The following is an 18,907-nucleotide window of genomic DNA, read 5'->3' as shown; positions in this document are numbered from 1 at the left end:
TGGGTGATTGTTAACATGAGCGCTCTTTAGAACCAGTACAGTTAGATCTTGTCCGGGTGATTGTTAACATGAGCGCTCTTTAGAACCAGTACATTTACATGTTGTCCGGGTGATTGTTAACATGAGCGCTCTTTAGAACCAGTACATTTACATGTTGTCTGGGTGATTGTTAAAATGAGTGCTCTTTAGAACCAGTACATTTACATGTTGCCTAGGTGAACCTTAACATGAGAGCTCTTTAGAACCAGTACATTTACATGTTTTCCAGGTGAATGTTAACAACAGTGCTTTTTAGAACCAGTACATTTACATGTTGTCTGGGTGATTGTTAACATGAGCGTTCTTTAGAACCAGTACATTTGCATACACGTCTTTTCATTTCAATAAAGAAGAGGTATGGATAATATTTTACTTGAAGTGTATTGTACGCCCATATGTAATTTTGTGATGTGTATCATACACCTTGGTGTCATTCAATTAAGCTTAATGGTGATTATTAAAGTGTACTGGCACATAAAATGTATTTTATATTTGAGATATATGCAGAAATCAAATGTATGAAAACACCACACAGCTCTTACTTCCCTTTGCATAATGAAACAATATGCTTGTCAAGGAAGATCACTGTGTAGGAAAAAGTTTGAAAAGTTTATTTCATAAATCAAGGCATGTTAGAGTAGAATTGATTCTACGTGGCTTTAGCAGCCAACTTTAGTTGATCCAAAAAATGTTGTATATTGATCATATTAACACTGTGCCCTTACTACAATTTTTATTAGGACTTATACAAAGAGATGTCTTCAGGTCCTATTTTGTAATATTGGTGTAATCTAAAGCGTACTTAGACCCCTATCTGAAGATCGGATATAGTAATCCAAAAGATATACAATAGCCAAAGGAGTAAAAAGTTGTCAAAAGTATTTTGTCTGCTGGCAATATATATTTTTTTTTAAATGGGTCAGGACAAATATTTAGGTTTTTCTCACCAGGAAACGGATATTTCTTGTTATGCTTTGCATTCTGATGTTATTGCCTTTGACTATCTCTAAAGGACAAGCAATGTGGGGGGGGGGGGGGGGGCTTCAAGACATTTCTTTGGATCCTTTAAATCAGACATATGCTTATAGATTGATGGACCTGACTTTTAAAATATTCTGTTCTTATTACAAATGTTGTCACTCTTTGACTTTCAAAATAGTCTCTTGCTATCAGGTAATATTATCACTTTCACTGCCCTTGATTTGAAAAAACCCAAGGCACTGAATAAAAGCCAACTTTGATCCAGAAATTTGACTCAGCAACTGTTACCTGCACAGGGTGTTTTTCCATACATTGAAGATGGTGGACAGCATTTTCTTCTCCCCGAGTGTTCTTCAAAACATCGGAGTTTGTCTAGAAAAATTGTTTAGGCCAAAAATGAAATACCTGTGTTTCCGGTAACCCGACTGACCCTATTTTTTCCTCGCCGACCCTTATCTTTTTTTAGGCATAAAAGTAAAAAATCAAAAATTAAATATATCGTCGTTATTTTCGTTGTTTGCCTGTCTTTGTTCCCAGAGAATAAACTTCCATTCCTGATTATGTATTACCGAGACGCTTTGTCAACAGGGTAACAAAATGGCAGAGTTCAGCGTTCCCTGTCCGATATCTTCAAATTGGCAAACGCATGTTTATGGTCCAAACACGTGGTTGATCACAAGAGACACATTTTTCTGTCTTCATAATGAAAATATTTGGGATATAGTTCACGGTGTCATTTATCCATGTCCAAAATAGAACTTACTTTTTTTACAATAGGCTTTCCATATTCATGCAGGCTTCATACGTTTAGGCTCTGCAAATTCTTGCAGGCTTAAATGCCAGGTTTACATTTCATTAATCGTTACATTAATTTATTCGCAGTTATCAATGGTTATTTATTTCCCTTAATTTAAGTCCCATCAACTGAAATCCAAACATGAACCTGCGAAAGTTATAACAACACATTTATAGGAAGGTGTCGGCTGCGGATCAAACGGTACAATTTGTGACGTTAGAGCACGAGCGGTAATTAGATCAAAGGCGCATGGCTATGGTTTGTATTTAAACTGGTCGGTCGGATACTGTATGATACGTTAAAGAACCAGGTAGCTCTAACCAGGGTTACATTCTGTCTGTGCACTATGCTCCAAAAACATAAAATGACTAGTTAACACTCTTAACGGAGCACTCGCCGAATGGGCAAGACCCAAGTGCGAGTATAGATAAGCTTACACACACACACCGTATGATACCATTTAATTGCCAGGATTTTGTCTAGGCTGGTAAGAAAATACTATACTGATTTGTTCTAAAAAACGATCGTGTCTTATAAAGGAGTATTGTATACAAAAAACACCAAATTTCATCGGCAAAATTGGCAGGAAAATACGGTAGTCGAAGGTAAGGAAATGATTTCAGACATTAAACAATGCTGTTTTTTCTGACTTTTTTTGTTAATTATGGCAAGCTTAGTTATTTTATAATTGATTTGATACAACATATTTTTTTCATGTTATCGAAACTGTATAAAAAAAAAAAATCCCGACCAACCGACCCTATTTTTTTTCGCCATGTTACCGGAAACACAGGTTTTTTTTTTTCGCCTTACTATAAATTGTTTACACTATATTATGGGTAAAATATGTGTGAGGGAAACCCATGTGATACACAACAGCAAGTGTCATTTGCATACCTTTGGCTGCAGGTCCTATTTCTCATAGTGATGGCAAACTTTTGTTGAGTTTCAGCTTAGAATGTAGCTTGGATTGTCTGCTGCATCGAATACTTTTCTGGGATCCAGCCCAAACAGGAAATAAAAGAAAACAATGAAGATGTGAGTAAAATAGCACTTAATTTATATATTTGTCATGGGACACTATGGCAACAACCTTAGAAAAAAAAATCTTGTATCATAAAACCTCTTATGAAATTTGACATTTACAAATAGCTGTAATAATATAGGAAGGTTGGATAAAAATAAATGTGTTGTGTTTTGCATTAAGATCAAAATGTACAAAGAAAATTTGGAAAAATAATCATTTTACTCTTAACCGTACAAGTGTGTATGATGAACATAATATGTGAATGATGAGGTTTCCTGAATATTACAAATACCAGTAAATTAGCTGGCAATGAGAGATCCAGGGACGAGTATATCGAGTACAAATCTTCTTGGGAAAGAAGTGCATGCCTTACTTCCTTGTCTCTATAGTTCAGTAAAAATCACTTCTAATTTGATTGACTCTCCAGATGAGTCATTCTCATATCCTGAAATAGAGTTGAGGCCACATGTACATATACATGTAAATCACAGCGATCAGCTGGTCTATTGGTTATTTATTCCTTTATCAGAAGAAAAAAAGATCATGATTGTGTTTACATGCCTGCTCATCCATTATAATAAATTGGTATAGGAAGGGTAGATAGTTGGTCTAGTGGTATGATGCTGGCCTAGCACGTGAGAGGACCCGGGTTCAAATCCATGTCTGGTTTGCAAATTTCTTAAATACCTCTGGTATTTCCCACCTCACTGGAATAGTTAAAGCTGCCTATCAACTCAGAAACTGCCTGCAGAGCAGCCTAAAATGACTCACTGTTGACTTGTGACATGGCCAGAACAGCTTTGGATGGAAAAGTGTTTCTGAAGGGCAAGCATACCAAAGGTAAAGCCATCTGAAGTACCAAAAGGATTTAGGCCTCGTGAAACAGGCAAAAGAAATTATACCCTGGGAATTGTTGAACCAGGGGAGGACCGTCAAGATAATCAACTTCCGGGAAAGAGTTTCAATCCTCTTCAAGAGTAAACCAGACCCATGATGTGCTAGGGAAACCTAGTAGGCAACCTGGTAGTCCCTTAACAGTCAAGTAACTTTGGGAAGTACAGCCAGACACTGTGATGGCCAGGGTATGGGGGGTAAAAGGCAGGCAGTTTTGAATTGAAAGTTGGAGGGAAAAAAACACTAACTAGTTTAATCTTAAAGAATTATTGTTCATGGAAAGTGTTTTTTTTTATGGTTTTAATGAAGACCATTAAGAGTAATGGCCCTTTCATTAACCCCTGATGTAAACCTACAGTTCAACCAAACATATTTGTATGCACTCAAAATAGATAATGCAAGCTAAAAAAACATATAAACTAAGGACACAATTATTATTTTCTAAAATATGTTATGTAAGAGTAGGAGGCGAGGTTGCAACAGTTTGTACACTGAAGCTCCATATTGTGAAATGTTGCTTCCCAGTTTCCAGTGATAGGAGATGGTATTGATTTGTGTAGGAGCCTGGAATGATCGGCACCATTTCCAGGGAAATCTGACGCTTTTCTCTCAGATGTTGGCATTTTGTGCTTAGATATGTTAAATGTGCTGTGGATTATTTTGCATGTCTCAATTTGGTCACTTGTATAAGTAGCAGAGTACTTAATCATCATAAAAGTGAAAGACTGGTTAGGATGCTATTTTGATTATTCTTTTATTATTAATATTGTTTTCAAACTAATTCAATTCAATGGTATGTGAGCTTTGATACATGGTCGCATACATATATAAGTTATTACACTTTGATAGAAATACAATTATAAACATTTATATACTCTTATTACTTGCTTTTAGTTTAATTTATGTTTTTTTTCAATGATTTTTAAGATATAAGTATATTTCCTCCTTAGCCCAGTTCAAAATAAAGCTTCATATTAAGTGTTCCGTCATATAGTATTAATTAATGATGGAATATGGATGTTTTGTGGTGAATATCTAATGCAGGTCATAGGGGATACATTCCATGATTAATATGTCAGAAATGGTGTTATCTGATGAACATGAAATAATTCTGATGGAATAGGTTCTGCCTTGAAATAATTTGTAGCATGTATGAGAGGTCTGAGGATTTATATCTTTATCAACACCATGTCAACTTTCATTAGGCTTACATTTAGTCTAGAAACCAGAACTTTCTTGTACGAATCATACAATAAAGTGTGCGCAGAAGAAGATTGTATACATAAAATGAAGATCTGCATGTCATTCAGGAGAGGTACTGATTTTTCTGTGTGTTTGACTGTCATGTCTGTCTGTAAATTAAAATTGGCTGGTCTTTTATTTTCCAGATGAGCATATTGAACAGAGGACGATTAAAATCAGCATGCACACACCAGGCTGAGCCTCCAATTCCTGAACATGTGTGATAGGACAAGGACATGTTTTACATTGCCCTGTTATGTAGTTAAAGGACACTGCTTGTTGAACACTAGTCAGACTATATTCTACTGTGAAACGTAAGCAATGTATTGCTGTAAACATTGAAATTTGGATGGAGGAATAACTTTGGAAGATGTGTTTCATTTACATATAGTACAATTTGTTTGAAAAGCATAGAGACAGGAAACCCTGTGGTCAAGTCCTGATAACTTAAGAATAAGCTCCCTTTAAATCAAGATTTGAGATGTCTTTATCCGCCTAACACAGACAGGAAGAATTTGGCCGTGATAAAACATTGGTTGTACATAACAGTCCAGGAGACAGTGGCTGGTAACAGGGAGCCCACCATTCTGTGGTCCAAGAGTGTTGAAAGCTCCCATAGTGGTGGCTGTCAGGGTGATAACAGAAGTTTTCCCACTGTGGGTGTGGGGGGGCTGAGGTGGCAGTATGCTGGTGAAGGAGTACCGCATCTCCCTCCCCATGAGTGTGGAGGAGTACCGTATCGCTCAACTATATATGATCCAGGTACAGTAAACATTTTCTTCAGCAATGAATTATCATGTGTCTTTTAATATCTGTGTGTCAAAGTGCAAACTATAAAATTGTATATAAATGTAGTTCTTGTTTACAGTCTATCATCACTAAGCTTGTGCCAAACTGATAATCTCATTAAAACACAAAGGTTTTGTAGTTTTACCTAGCATTGGATGTCATGTCCTAATTATGTAGACAGGTTTGAAATGTACCTGTAATTTGTAAGAAAATAAACAGGTTGTAAGAGGTGAACAGTTAAGAAAGGTATTTCTCTTTACAGACAAGTAGATATTTTTATGTTACCTGCATAACATGGCAGGCAATGTCATCATTAGCAACATCTGCAGCATTACAAAGTTGCATGTCCATGTAACTTGATTACTTGTAATCCAATCTGTACCAAACCTGGTCACAATTTTTGTGGGCACTTAATCCCCACTGATTTTGATGAACAGTCAGATCATTTTATCATTTCTGGAGTAATGACCCTTGATTGTCAAAATTTCACCGAATTCTCTTTATCTGAGCATTTCTCGTCTAGTCAAAGTTTACCAAACTTGGGTTACTTTGTTCATGGGTATTTTAACTTCACAGAGTTTGAACAAGAGTCATAAAACCATATTCACTTTGGAGTCATGGCTCTTGAATTGTCAAAACTTTACCATTTTTACTTTGTCTGCATTTTGACTTGAGCATTGTTTTTAAGGAATCTTTGACAACCTGGCCAATATGTTTACAGACTGAGTTTGATCAACAGTTTGATCACATTACTCACTTTGGAGTTTAGGCCCTTGAAATGTCAAATATTACCAAATTCACCTTGTCCACTGTCACTTCAGCATTCATGTACTTTATCCAATCCTATCCAAACTTTGTTGCAATGTGTATAGGATATCATCTTAAATGATTTTGATCAAAAGCGTAATGATATTATCTATGGTATTCTGGAGTTATGGCCCTTGAATAGCCTAAAATTGACCAAATTCACTTTGACAGCTCTCTAACTGGAAATTTTGTTATTTTATTTTTAAGGGTATAATATAACATACAATTTTGATCAACAGCCAGATAACACATTCTGAGTTCTAAAGTGAAACACATTGCTTTAGCTACATCAGTCCTGCGCATAATTGATATCTGTTTAATATTTTTTTATACCAAAAATTGAGGATTTAAAGCAGTTGAGATATTCAATCTGCAGAAATCTAGTACAAACTTAACTCACTTATATCCCCTTAGGTGACACTTGCATTAAGTCAAATATTCTGTGTAAAAAGTCTGGGCTGAGGAAGTAGAATATGATGTTTGAGCACAGGGAGATTGTTGAAATTGCTAGACAATGACTATGTTGGTGTCCCTGTGACCTAGGGGGTTTGGGGTGGTCGAGGTATATTTAATTTTGTGGGTAGGTGTTATTAAATAATTTTATGTGAATTTCTGCAATACAAGCAGTCATCAAATTAGAATTTTGGCAGAACAAGCCTGAATTCTTACAATTAGTGCTTTGAATAAAAGAAATCTACAAGCCCTGCTAAATAATCTCCAGAATTTGAGCATGCAAAGAAGGCATTTTACTAGTGCAGGGCTTGTGCTTATTTAATCACTGTACAAGTATATTTCAGTGTGTGTATGTTCACATATGTGCAGTGCATTATGCTTACCTTTGTTGCTATGCTTATTTAGGCTCAACTGATGTGTCGTTGTTGGTTGACCATTGCAGAGAAAGAGTCGAGAAGAGAGTCATGGAGCGGGGAGCGGGGTTGAGATTCTGGAGAACAAACCATACTTGGATGGGCCAGGTGGTACAGGACAGTACACATACAAGATCTACCACATAGGCTCTCATCTGCCAGGTAATTACATAAAAACCACATTAGAATCTACCAAGTAATTGTATATCAGCAACAATAGGGTCTCATCTGCCCAGTAATTGTATATGAACCACATTAGGGTCTCCACTGCCCAATAATTACATATAAACCACATAAGGGTCTTATCTGCCCAGGAATTAAATATAAGCCACACTATAGGGTCTCGTTTGCCCAGCATTTGTATTTAAACCACATTAGGGTCTCATCTGCCCAGTAATAACAAATAAACCACATTAGGGTCTCATCTGCCCGGTAATTGTATATAAACCACATTTGTATCTCATCTGCCCAATAATTACATATAAACCACATTAGGGTCTCATCTGCTTGGTAATTGTATATAATTCACACTAGGGTCTCATCTGCCCCATAATTGTATATAAACCACTCTAGGGTCTCATCTGCCAGGTAATTACATATAAACCACATTAGGGTCTCATCTGCCCGGTAATTGTATATAAACCACATAAGGGTCTCATCTGCCCAGTAATTGTATATAAACCACACTAGGGTCTCATCTGCCCAGTAATTGTATATTAACCACATTAGGGTCTTATCTGCCCAGTAATTGTATATAAACCACACTAGGGTCTCATCTGCCCAGTAATTGTATATAAACAACACTAGGGTCTCATCTGTCCAGTAATTGTATATAAACCACATTAGGGTCTCATCTGCCCAGGTAATTTGATATAAACCACACTAGGGTCTCATCTGCCCAGTAATTGTATATAAACCACACTAGGGTCTCATCTGCCCAGTAATTGTATATAAACCACACTAGGGTCTCATCTTCCCAGTAATTGTATATAAACCACATTAGGGTCTTATCTGCCCAGTAATTGTATATAAACCACATTAGGGTCTCATCTGCCCAGGTAATTTTATATAAACCACATTAGGGTCTTATCTGCCCAGTAATTGTATATAAACCACATTAGGGTCTTATCTGCCCAGTAATTGTATATAAACCACACTAGGGTCTCATCTGCCCAGGTAATTTTATATAAACCACATTAGGGTCTCATCTGCCCAGTAATTTAATATAAGCCACATTAGGGTCTCATCTGCCCAGTAAGTGTATATCAGCCACATAATAGTCTCATCTGCCCAGTAATTGTATATCAGCCACACTAGGGTCTCATCTGCCCAGTAATAACATATTTTATAAGCCACACTAGGGTCTTATCTGCCCAGAAATTACATATTTTATAAGCCACACTAGGGTCTCATCTGCCCAGTAATTACATATAAGCTGCACAGGGGTCTCATCTGCCCAGTAATTGTATATAAACCACATTAGGGTCTCATCTACCCAGTAATTACATATAAGCCACAGTAGGGTCTCATCTGCCCGGTAATTACTTATAAGCAACATTAGGGTCTCATCTGCCCGGTAATTACATATAAGCCACAGTAGGGTCTCATCTGCCCGGTAATTACATATAAGCCACAGTAGGGTCTCATCTGCCCGGTAATTGTATATAAGCCACATTAGGGTCTCATCTGCCCAGTAATTGTATATAAGCCACAGTAGGGTCTCATCTGCCCGGTAATTGTATATAAGCCACATTGTAATTGTATATAAGCCACATTAGGGTCTCATCTGCCCAGTAATTACATATAAACCACATTAGGGTCTCATCTGCCCAGTAATTACATATAAGCCACATTAGGGTCTCATCTGCCCAGTAATTGTATATAAGCCACAGTAGGGTCTCATCTGCCCGGTAATTGTATATAAGCCACATTAGGGTCTCATCTGCCCGGTAATTGTATATAAGCCACATTAGGGTCTCATCTGCCCAGTAATTGTATTTAAGCCACATTAGGGTCTCATCTGCCCATTAATTGTATATAAGCCACATTAGGGTCTCATCTGCCCAGTAATTGTATATAAGCCACATTAGGGTCTCATCTGCCCGGTAATTACATATAAGCCACAGTAGGGTCTCATCTGCCCGGTAATTACATATAAGCCACATTAGGGTCTCATCTGTCCGGTAATTACATATAAGCCACAGTAGGGCCTCATCTGCCAGGTAATTGTATATCAGCAACATTAGGGTCTCATCTGCCCAGTAAGTACATATAAGCCACAGTAGGGCCTCATCTGCCCAGTAATTACATATAAGACACATTAGGGTCTCATCTGCCCAGTAATTGTATATAAGCCACATTAGGGTCTCATCTGCCCGGTAATTACATATAAGCCACATTAGGGTCTCATCTGCCAGGTAATTGTATATAAGCCACAGTAGGGCCTCATCTGCCCAGTAATTGTATATAAGCCACAGTAGGGTCTCATCTGCCAGGTAATTGTATATAAGCCACAGTAGGGTCTCATCTGCCCGGTAATTGTATATAAGCCACATTAGGGTCTCATCTGCCCGGTAATTACATATAAGCCACATTAGGGTCTCATCTGCCAGGTAATTGTATATAAGCCACAGTAGGGCCTCATCTGCCCGGTAATTGTATATAAGCCACAGTAGGGTCTCATCTGCCCGGTAATTACATATAAGCCACAGTAGGGTCTCATCTGCCCGGTAATTGTATATAAGCCACAGTAGGGTCTCATCTGCCCGGTAATTGTATATAAGCCACAGTAGGGTCTCATCTGCCCGGTAATTACATATAAGCCACAGTAGGGCCTCATCTGCCCGGTAATTGTATATAAGCCACATTAGGGTCTCATCTGCCCGGTAATTACATATAAGCCACAGTAGGGTCTCATCTGCCCGGTAATTACATATAAGCCACATTAGGGTCTCATCTGCCAGGTAATTGTATATAAGCCACAGTAGGGTCTCATCTGCCAGGTAATTGTATATAAGCCACATTAGGGTCTCATCTGCCCGGTAATTACATATAAGCCACAGTAGGGTCTCATCTGCCCGGTAATTACATATAAGCCACATTAGGGTCTCATCTGCCAGGTAATTGTATATAAGCCACAGTAGGGTCTCATCTGCCAGGTAATTGTGTATAAGCCACATTAGGGTCTCATCTGCCCGGTAATTACATATAAGCCACATTAGGGTCTCATCTGCCCGGTAATTACATATAAGCCACAGTAGGGTCTCATCTGCCCGGTAATTACATATAAGCCACATTAGGGTCTCATCTGCCAGGTAATTGTATATAAGCCACATTAGGGTCTCATCTGCCAGGTAATTGTATATAAGCCACAGTAGGGTCTCATCTGCCCGGTAATTGTATATAAGCCACATTAGGGTCTCATTTGCCCGGTAATTACATATAAGCCACAGTAGGGTCTCATCTGCCCGGTAATTACATATAAGCCACATTAGGGTCTCATCTGCCCGGTAATTACATATAAGCCACAGTAGGGCCTCATCTGCCAGGTAATTGTATATCAGCATCATTAGGGTCTCATCTGCCCAGTAAGTACATATAAGCCACAGTAGGGCCTCATCTGCCCAGTAATTACATATAAGACACATTAGGGTCTCATCTGCCCAGTAATTGTATATAAGCCACATTAGGGTCTCATCTGCCCCGTAATTACATATAAGCCACATTAGGGTCTCATCTGCCAGGTAATTGTATATAAGCCACAGTAGGGTCTCATCTGCCAGGTAATTGTATATCAGCAACATTAGGGTCTCATCTGCCCAGTAATTACATATAAGCCACATTAGGGTCTCATCTGCCCAGATAATTGTATATAAGCCACATTAGGGTCTCATCTGCCCAGTAATTGTATATAAGCCACATTAGGGTCTCATCTGCCCAGTAATTATATATAAGCCACATTAGGGTCTCATCTGCCCAGTAATTGTATAAGCCACATTAGGGTCTCATCTGCCCAGTAATTGTATATAAGCCACATTAGGGTCTCATCTGCCCGGTAATTGTATATAAGCCACATTAGGGTCTCATCTGCCCAGTAATTACATATAAGCCACAGTAGGGCCTCGTCTGCCCATTAATTACATATAAGCCACAGTAGGGTCTCATCTGCCCAGTAATTACATATAAGCCACATTAGGGTCTCATCTGCCCATTAATTACATATAAGCCACAGTAGGGCCTCATCTGCCCAGTAATTACATATAAGACACATTAGGGTCTCATCTGCCCAGTAATTGTATATAAGCCACATTAGGGTCTCATCTGCCAGGTAATTGTATATAAGCCACATTAGGGTCTCATCTGCCCGGTATTTGTATATAAGCCACATTAGGGTCTCATCTGCCCGGTAATTACATATAAGCCACAGTAGGGCCTCATCTGCCCAGTAATTACATATAAGACACATTAGGGTCTCATCTGCCAGGTAATTGTATATAAGCCACATTAGGGTCTCATCTGCCCGGTATTTGTATATAAGCCACATTAGGGTCTCATCTGCCCGGTAATTACATATAAGCCACAGTAGGGCCTCATCTGCCCAGTAATTACATATAAGCCACAGTAGGGTCTCATCTGCCCAGTAATTACATATAAGCCACAGTAGGGCCTCATCTGCCCGGTAATTACATATAAGCCACAGTAGGGTCTCATCTGCCCGGTAATTACATATAAGCCACAGTAGGGCCTCATCTGCCCGGTAATTACATATAAGCCACAGTAGGGCCTCATCTGCCCAGTAATTACATATAAGCCACAGTAGGGTCTCATCTGCCCGGTAATTACATATAAGCCACAGTAGGGCCTCATCTGCCCGGTAATTACATATAAGCCACAGTAGGGCCTCATCTGCCCAGTAATTACATATAAGCCACAGTAGGGCCTCATCTGCCAGGTAATTGTATATAAGCCACATTCAAGGGTTTCATCTGCTCAGTAATTATTATATATAAGCCACACAAGGGCCTCATATAAGGCAATGAAAGTAAGCAAATTGAATGAAAGTGGTTATGAAAAGCTTTCTGATTAATTACTTTAATTGCTTGATATTGTGACTTGTAAGTTCTTAAATGGTTTTGAGCCAATGAACATGTACCAGTGCAGTTACACCAGAATTCTTTAGAACATACAAACATGGTTAAAAAGAATGGAATTTGGTGCAGAATAAAATGTTTAAATTATCATTAAGTTTTTTTTTAATCCAATGTAATGGGAGTGAATTATTTGGCAGGAAATAACAGCTTATTTTCTACTTGTTCAAGTTGATTCACACAAATTACAATTATATCTGACAGTATTTATGGTAACTAGTAAAAGGTAATGGTTAAAACACTTATTGAATAAATGCACTGAAGGTCATAAATTGCTACTGCAGTCATTGTAAATTAAAAAGAAATCTAGACAAGATAGCTTAGTTAGAAGTTTCAAGCTCATAATCCAGGGGGCAGACCGTCAGTGGTTGAGCCCCAAGCTCATAATCCAGGGGGCAGACCGTCAGTGGTTGAGCCCCAAGCTCATAATCCAGGGGGCAGAACGTCAGTGGTTGAGCCCCAAGCTCATAATCCAGGGGGCAGACCGTCAGTGGTTGAACCCAGGTACAATTTACTCATCTTCTTCATTTTAGTAAAGTGTTATTATATAAAACCCATCGGTATTTTCCCACAATTGCTTTAATGCAGAAACACTGAAAAGTGAGTTCTTCTGCTTTTTGTGAAAATATACAAGCATGTTTTTCAAGGTATTCTAATATAACATGATCTCTGTACATATTTTAATGAATTCTGATTTTTCGAGAATGCAATAAAAAAACTTTAAAATAATATGTAATATTATGTGTAAATATCTGATTTTTGTAAGCATGTAATTATGTATTCCAATATATGAATTGTACACTATGGGCCAAATCCAAAATTATCTACACATCTTCATAGACCTTTCAATATCCCCCACACTGACCTAGGAGCTTTTAAGTACAAAAATTTGGATAGCAATCTTGGAAAATATGTTTTAATTATGAAAACATGGAGAAGCTAGTAGAGATAAGTTTCATAACAAAATAGGGTTCGCCAAATTTTTTGTTTTTACCAGTTTTTTTGACAGCAAAATAAAAATAATTCATATGTGTTAACTGACCTTCCATGCATGATTGAAAATGTCTTATATGTCAAAGCTTTTTTGCAATAATAATTTCGCTCACATAGTTATTATTTCTAGAAATAACAGATATTTCACTCTTTTTTATATTATATAATGTGTTTAGCTTGCCAGAGCATGTGATGCTCAAGGGTGAGCTATTGCTGTGATGCTCAAGGGTGAGCTATTGCTGTGGTGCTCAAGGGTGAGCTATTGCTGTAGGTGGGTTGTTGTCTGTCCATTGTGAACAATAACTTCTCATCCAAATCTCCTCTACCAAATCATATCCCTGTAATTCAGAATCGGCCCCAACCGCGGTTCTCCTGTTTTATGGTTTATTGATGTTCAAAAACAAGTCGAGGTAAGATTTTAGGGCTGTAGCATTGTCCTCTACCAAGATTCTACCAATCATGCCCCATTTTGGGTCACTTGTTTATAGACTTTTATGGTACAAGGAAAATATTAAAGAATGTTTTATGCCCAAATGAACTCGAGTCTCTTAACCACCATGAATCTCCTTAGCAACCATCAACTACTTAAGCAACCGTGTTTCTAAGTAACCAATGACTACCTCACCATAACTTTTCATAGGAACCATGGACCTTCTAATCAACCACTAGGTGAGCCGTGTTAGACTGTTACTCATTGTTCGTGTTTCAGGCTGGTTCCGGGCTATACTGCCCAAATCTGCACTGCGTGTAGAGGAAGAGGCATGGAACGCGTACCCGTACACGAAAACACGCTACAAATGCCCATTTGTGGAGAAATTTGTGCTTGAGGTGGAAACACACTACCTTAACGATGGGGGAGAGAGGGATAACATGTTCAACCTTTCCAAGACAGAGCAGAAGGACAGGACAATAGGTAAGATTGCTTAGCAAGGGGGGCTGCACAGTGGACATGGTCAAGGCTCCTGCACCATAGGGAGTACCGAGATGCTCAAAATGAGAGGATTTTCTATATAATGCAGTTTTAGGTAGTAAACGAATGTCTTAGAATGATTATGGTATTTGAAAAATACAGCAAATTATGTATTTACTTGTTTTTAAAACAATTTTTGTTAAAACAATTGAATCATTCTGGATAGAAAAATATAAATGACCCTAAGTGTTCAGAGAATTAAATGTCTTCAGTTGATGTTAAGCATTCCAATTATAGGTAATATAATACCTGTATATTGTGAAAGTTATTATTTGATTTCAGATTTCATTGACATAGTAAAGGACCCAATATCTACAGGGGACTACAGGAAGGAAGAAGACCCTAAACTTTTCAAGTCACAGAAGACCAACAGGGGCCCCTTGTTTGACAATTGGAGGGAAGACTATGCAAAGGCAGCTAAATCTGACCCAGACAAGAAGATAATGACAGCGTACAAACTGTGTCGCGTGGAGTTTAGATACTGGGGCATGCAGAATAAGATTGAGAGATTTATACATGACATTGGTATGTATAGAGTCCTGTGAGTTGTGTTTGCACATTTATACTCATTCTGAATTAAACTAGCAAACTTGTTTGTTTCATGTTTAATTTCATTAGTTCCCATTCCTTTGAGTTTAAGAAAAGGATAATTGTCAGTTTAACAGACAATTCACTTGTTAGTTCTCAAATGAAAAGGAACTAACAATATTGATAAAAGTAAAATTGTAAGTGGGCCGTCTGATTGACTCCAGTGAAAAAATACAGGTATCAGGTTGGGTCTAACACTAACTATGCATTTCTCTTGAGCAGGTAAAGCAATGTTTTGCAACAAAGTTGATAGGGAATTTAGTTGGTGGAAGTGATGTGTAGCCGATAGACACTTAGGCTATGTATTTGGTGGAAGTGATGTGTAGCCGATAGACACTTAGGCTATGTATTTGGTGGAAGTGATGTGTAGCAGATAGACACATAGGCTATGTAGTTGGTGGAAGTGATGTGTAGCCAATAGACACTTAGGCTATGTATTTGGTGGAAGTGATGTGTAGCCGATAGACACTTAGGCTATGTATTTGGTGGAAGTGATGTGAAGCAGATAGACACTTAGGCTATGTATTTGGTGGAAGTGATGTGTAGCAGATAGACACATAGGCTATGTAGTTGGTGGAAGTGATGTGTAGCCAATAGACACTTAGGCTATGTAGTTGGTGAAAGTAACATGTAGCAGATAGACACATAAACAGTAATCAAGGTTTATTTCTGGAAGCAAGTCTTACCTTCCCCTTAGATCCACATATTGATGTATTGTAGTAGCATTGCCTGCTATTGATCATTATACAATCAATACTCATGAACTTGACAATTTAACACAGTGTATAGCACCACCTTAAGCTTACTTTAAATTGTCAATTAGGCTGAGAATTATTGGAGATTTCAATTTGAAGCTCCGATAAATTGATGCGTATGGAAAGATTTAGCTGCCGGGGTATTTATGCAGACATTGTAGGGTTTTTTTAAGTTAAATATGAATTATTTGAAGACAGTGGATTTTCAGTGTTTTTTTTGTGTCTTAAAAGATACATGGTAAAAAGAAGCTTTTACATGAACATACTTGAGAATCTGAGTGCATTGCTTCAATATTTCCAAAGTTATAACATGACCTCTTATTTGCCATGCTCTGTGAGTGTGTTACGATTCCAGTACTATACACTTAATATTGTATATTGTATATGAAGATGACACTTTAGTGAGAGTTATGATGTGAAATGTTTGTGTATTTTGTTGCAGGCCTGCGGAAGGTGATGTTACGGGCACATCGGCAGGCTTGGTGCTGGCAAGATGAGTATTATGGCCTGCAGCTGGATGACATACGACGTCTTGAACTTGAAACACAGCTCGCTCTGCAAGAAACAATGGCCGGTGTCAATGATAATGATGAGTTTTTAGATATCAATGTGCCATCTACAGCAACGAAAGCTAAGACAGACAGTGCAGTTACAGTGACAAATGACAGTGATAATGTCAAAAATGATTCGACCCAAAGTCAGCTACCAAGTTCAAAGTCATTAGAACAGGTGAAGCTGACTAGTCGTCAGGGGCGACAAAGCCCTGTCCCCTCCCAGACCTCCTCACATTCCACACATAAACAGATATCACGATCAAAAACATCTCTTGGTGAGCTGAGTAGAAAAGCAAAGATTTAGATCACTGATTTTAAGTGCTTTTTTTAACATATCTGTTTTTCAAAGAACATATTGTGTTTGGTTGAATGTCATGGGCATCACAATACTGGCTGTTTTCCATGATTTATAACAGTAAATGCATTAGATTCAAAATGCCATATTTTAATTGCCACTATATAACTCATACAAAAACTCAAAAAACAAAAGTAGTGTTGTTTTAAGAATAATGCATTAGTTTTTACTTTCTTATTATTTTGAAAAAAAACCTGTGCCATGCTATTTTGTTATCATTTTCATTCAAGGCATAGTGTAAATATTGACAAATTGCATGCATTGTTTGTATATTGTAGACTCCAGCCAGGTGACTGACTGGCGATTCCAGTCTCTGGAACAGCTTCAAGAGTCAAGCTCCGATGAAGAAGACGAGTTCTTTGATGCACAAGGTAACAATGAAAACATGACCTGACCATTAATTTCACTTCTTAGTTCACTTCTTGGTGTTCATGAGAAGAATTGATGGTGATGCTAATTTGGCTTTCCTCAGGTTGCTGTTGTTGTTTTTTGTGTGTAGGAAATAAATATGAGCATTGCTCTGATATTAACAAATCCCCTTGACCTTTGTTGACAGAGTTTTCTAGATTTATGTTTAATTTTTGTTTTGCCTTATTTGAAATGTCTAAAAGGACAATACATTTTTGTAACAGCTTTGAATTTAAAATGGTGAAATTGAGTTTAATCTGATATGTTAAATGTTATGTCATCCTAAAACTTGTGTTTGTTACACTAGAGGAGGTTGTTATTAAGTCAGGAGACTTGCAAGCGAGGATACCGGGCAAGGGTAGGTTACATACAGTTAAATGTGCTCACGTTATGGAGCTGTTAGCAGTTGCAGAGCTTGTAGTGAGTGCTAATATCAGTTACATGTTAATGTGGTTTATGGTGGTAATGTAATGGATTATTATAACACTTTGTCTAGGCATGCAAGGCTGGAACAAGATAATCACTGTGTGATGATGACTCATCTAAAGCACACAGGCTTCCATTATCAAATTAACTTTTTGCAAAATAACGAATTGTGTGACCTTACTAAGAGATATTTAAAATGGATAGAACCAAATCTATTACCAGTATTAAACTGTAATAATACATGTCCCATATCTGTTGACTAAGAAAAGTATGAAACCACCATGAAATGTATTTTATCATAAAAAAAAGGTTTTTTATGTCTAAAATGTTAAGATTATGCATATTTCAGGTAATGTTACTGAAATGTGCATATATCAGGGTAATGCTACTTAACTGTGAGGGGAAATGTGCATTTCAGGGTAATGCTTCTGAACTGTTAGTGTCATGCTCATTACAGGGTAGTGCTACTGAACTGTCAGGGTAACAGCATTTCAGGGTCATGCTTCTGATTTGTTCAGATAATACGCATTTTAGGGTAATGCTACTGAAATGTTAGACTAATGCACATTTCAGGGCAGTGCTACTGAACTGTTAGGATAATGCCCATTTCAGGGTAATTCTACAGAAATGTTAGGACAATGCGCATTTCAGTGTAATGCTACATATTTTCAGGGTAATGCTTCTGATATGTTAGGGTAATGCACATTTCAGGGTAATGCTACAGAAATGCAGCGCATTTGAGGAAAATTCTACAGAAAAGTAAGGGTAATGCACATTTCAGGGTAATGCTACAGAAATGTTAGGTAAATGCACATTTCGGGGTAATGCTTCAGAAATGTTAGGTAAATGCATATTTCAGGGTAATGCTACAGAAATGTTAGGACAATGCGCATTTCAGGGTAATGATACTGAAATGTTAAGGTAATGTGCATTTCAGGGTAATGATACTGAAATATTTAGGTAATGCGCATTTCAGGGTAATGATACTGAAATGTTAAGGTAATGCACATTTCAGGGTAATGCTACAGAAATGTAAGGACAATGGGCATTTCAGGGTAATGATACTGAAATGTTAAGGTAATGCACATTTCAGGGTTACAAATGCTACTGAAATGTTAGGGTGATATGCTTCTGAAGTATTCAGTCCTATATTTGGTATTGCAGTCATGTGTACACTCCTAACAGAGAGATGACCATGCATTTAAGCTTGTTTTAGTTATTTTTGATATTTGCTAGAAATGCAGTGAATAGATATCCCTGTGTATGATAA

The 18,907-nt window shown here is 37.7% G+C and overlaps 1 protein-coding gene across 6 annotated transcripts in view; it reads left to right on the top strand.

Annotated features, from left to right (window-relative positions):
* LOC128232324 (protein retinal degeneration B-like) overlaps positions 1-18,907 on the top strand; it is a 46,370-nt gene that overhangs the window by 4,399 nt on the left and 23,064 nt on the right. For 3 of the 6 annotated variants that reach the window (XM_052945819.1, XM_052945814.1, XM_052945817.1), the window contains exons 2-9: positions 2,769-2,854; positions 5,126-5,741; positions 7,471-7,603; positions 14,291-14,494; positions 14,834-15,076; positions 16,337-16,723; positions 17,082-17,174; positions 17,519-17,569. In XM_052945819.1, coding sequence (XP_052801779.1) covers positions 5,664-5,741; positions 7,471-7,603; positions 14,291-14,494; positions 14,834-15,076; positions 16,337-16,723; positions 17,082-17,174; positions 17,519-17,569 — 1,189 coding nt within the window. In that variant the 5' untranslated portion in view covers positions 2,769-2,854; positions 5,126-5,663. The remainder of the gene's footprint in view (positions 1-2,768; positions 2,855-5,125; positions 5,742-7,470; positions 7,604-14,290; positions 14,495-14,833; positions 15,077-16,336; positions 16,724-17,081; positions 17,175-17,518; positions 17,570-18,907) is intronic. The other 3 variants (XM_052945816.1, XM_052945818.1, XM_052945815.1) reach the window with 2 other exon arrangements.

This window comes from Mya arenaria, chromosome 4 (genome assembly GCF_026914265.1).
Source record: "Mya arenaria isolate MELC-2E11 chromosome 4, ASM2691426v1".
NCBI lineage: Eukaryota > Metazoa > Mollusca > Bivalvia > Myida > Myidae > Mya > Mya arenaria.
The sequence above is the reverse complement of the archived record's forward strand: the minus strand, read 5'-3'. Positions and strand labels throughout refer to the sequence as shown.